The 2222-nt window shown below is 52.5% G+C and overlaps 1 protein-coding gene across 1 annotated transcript in view; it reads right to left on the bottom strand.

Annotated features, from left to right (window-relative positions):
* LOC112972158 (prostate androgen-regulated mucin-like protein 1 homolog) overlaps nucleotides 1-2216 on the bottom strand; it is a 4460-nt gene extending 2244 nt beyond the window's left edge. The window contains exon 1 of the mRNA XM_026078273.1: nucleotides 2159-2216. Within this exon, the coding sequence (XP_025934058.1) occupies nucleotides 2159-2207 (49 nt within the window). The 5' untranslated portion in view covers nucleotides 2208-2216. The remainder of the gene's footprint in view (nucleotides 1-2158) is intronic.
* Between the last annotated feature and the right edge of the window lie 6 nt (nucleotides 2217-2222).

Below are 2222 nucleotides of genomic sequence, written 5' to 3'. Positions count from 1 at the left end.
TTTTTCATGCTACGTCTTCGCAGGTCCTGTGCAGGCAGCACCTGCAAGAGCTAAGATTAGATCTTTATGCCCGTTACAAGCTCTGCTTGGCAGTCACTTCTTCGGCACTCTCTGGTGAGCCAGTATTTTACCTCCATCCCCAGGCGAAATCAGTCAGACAAAAACTTTTCAATGTTTTGAAACCGGGGAGGAATCTGGAGACAGAGGCACCTTGGCATAGCGGTAGATGAACACGGAGGATCAAAATATCAGAAAAACACTGGGTTTGGTGGCAATGCCAAAAGCAAAAACTCCAAGCTCAGCCCCAGAGATGGGAGCTGAGGGCTTGGTACTAAACTAAGTGAAAAATATTGGTAGTCAGAGGGTGGATGATTACTGCTGTAGTTATCTGCTGAGCTTGGACTTGCCAGTCCCACATGGCTGGATATCGCTGGTGGGTGCTTGTTATTTTTAACCCCTGGCAGAAATTCAAACTGAGTCTTTGCTTCCTGCTGTGTCACTTTTTTTTATGGCCTCACCCATGACTTCTGAGCACTTTGGGTTGGTAATAATGTGATTGTCTGCCTGAACGTTGGAGGCAAACTGATAAAGGCATTTAAAGACCGGCAATATCGCTGGATGGGGTGAATCAGAAAGACAGTTTTGGATAGCATCACATGGATAAAAAAAATTCCCTGTTATCGGGGAGCGTAGGAGGGGTCTGGCATCCCCCCTCCTCCCCCCCGGGTTCAGTTTCCCCGCTGCTGTGATTTGGCATGCTGTCATGTTGCTGGCCCGTCAGCTTTAGCCGGTTTCAGAGAGCATAATGAGGCCGCAGGGTCATTCCRAAACTTTTCATCTCCACATGAGCCTTGTGCTCATTAAGCCCAGTTGTTTACAACATCACATCTTTCCAAAATTATTTTTTCCCTTGACTTTTTTTTTWAAAGAAACAGCCTCCCTTTAGATAGCAGTTGTTGCATTTTGTAACAAGCAAAATGTTTTCTGTAGTTAAAACATGTGCTCATTTCCCTGGGATTTAATCACGTCAGGGGAAGCAATTCTTCAGCCGTTTTAATTCTAAGCTTTGCAATTTCTCAGCCCTGCTGTCAGACTTGGCCTCTCCCTACAAATGACCTTTCACCTCAGGCCCTGCGGTGACRTGTTTTTTCCAAGGACAGTCACCTGGTAGCCAAGCGCCTGATGCCAGCGGAGGGCTGCTGCTTCCCACCGCTGCATCGCGGGACCTGTCAGTCTGCGCATCCACCCTAGATGGGTGGACGCTGCGAATTTAAGCACAAAAAAGCATGTGCAGGTATTTCAACTTGCGCTGGCTGTGGGATCGTGAGCAGAGCAAACTGTTAAAAGGTGAAAAGCCTCGTGGCTGCAGCAGCCGACCGCCAGATTTTTATACTGGAAGGAAAATCACATCGGAGGAGTGGATCCTCATGTACGTCCCAAGTAAGAAATAACAATATCATAAATAATTCCACCCTTCTCTCCTGCGGGCAAAGGGCAGGTTTATTGCTTCTGCCAGGCGTCATCACCAGCGTCTTGGTTGTTGCTTGGTGTTTATCCGGCTGAACCTGCTAAATCTGGCGGCAAGAGTGTGAAGGAGCGACGGCTTTCCCCCAGCGTGTCCTTGGAGCTGGTGGAGGGGTGAGCACACCTGACACCAAAGCTGTAAAATTACAGCCCTGCGCTGATCTGACATTGGCAGYGATGAACCTAAAATTTAACCCTTCAAAGTGGCTTTCTCAAACAGTGGCTAATTACCCACTAGAGGAAACGGCCTGGACGCGAGCGTGGGAACTGCAGGGGCAACGCCAGCGCCAGGGTCCTCCTGGTTTCATCCAGCACTGCTCCTGCTCCCGGGCCGGGCCCAGAYTGCGGCTTTGCACCGCTGCGAACACAAAAAGCAACATAGCACGTACGGCTGCTTTTAAATCGCGTAGCATGGCTGCAAAGTCTCGTGAAGGGCTGGAGAGGCTTTTGTAGCTGCGCTGTGCAATGTGAAAGCGCCGACGGCTCCCGCGGCTGGTGCCCGGGCCGCCGGGTGTGATGGCACCGAAGCGCCGCTGAGCCCGCGGAGCTACTCGGGGACAGCCCGGGCGCCGGTGCCGGTGGCTCCGGGGAAGCGGCACCTGCGGGGCGGCGCGGCCCCGGCGGCGTCACTTACCTGCCGGGAGGAGCAGGAGGGCAAGGAGGAGGAGGCGGCGGCAGCCCATGGTCCCGGCGGCGGC

This window comes from Apteryx rowi, unplaced genomic scaffold (assembly GCF_003343035.1).
Source record: "Apteryx rowi isolate R43461 unplaced genomic scaffold, aptRow1 scaffold_478, whole genome shotgun sequence".
Lineage (NCBI taxonomy): Eukaryota > Metazoa > Chordata > Aves > Apterygiformes > Apterygidae > Apteryx > Apteryx rowi.
This window is presented reverse-complemented; position numbering and strand designations above follow the sequence as displayed.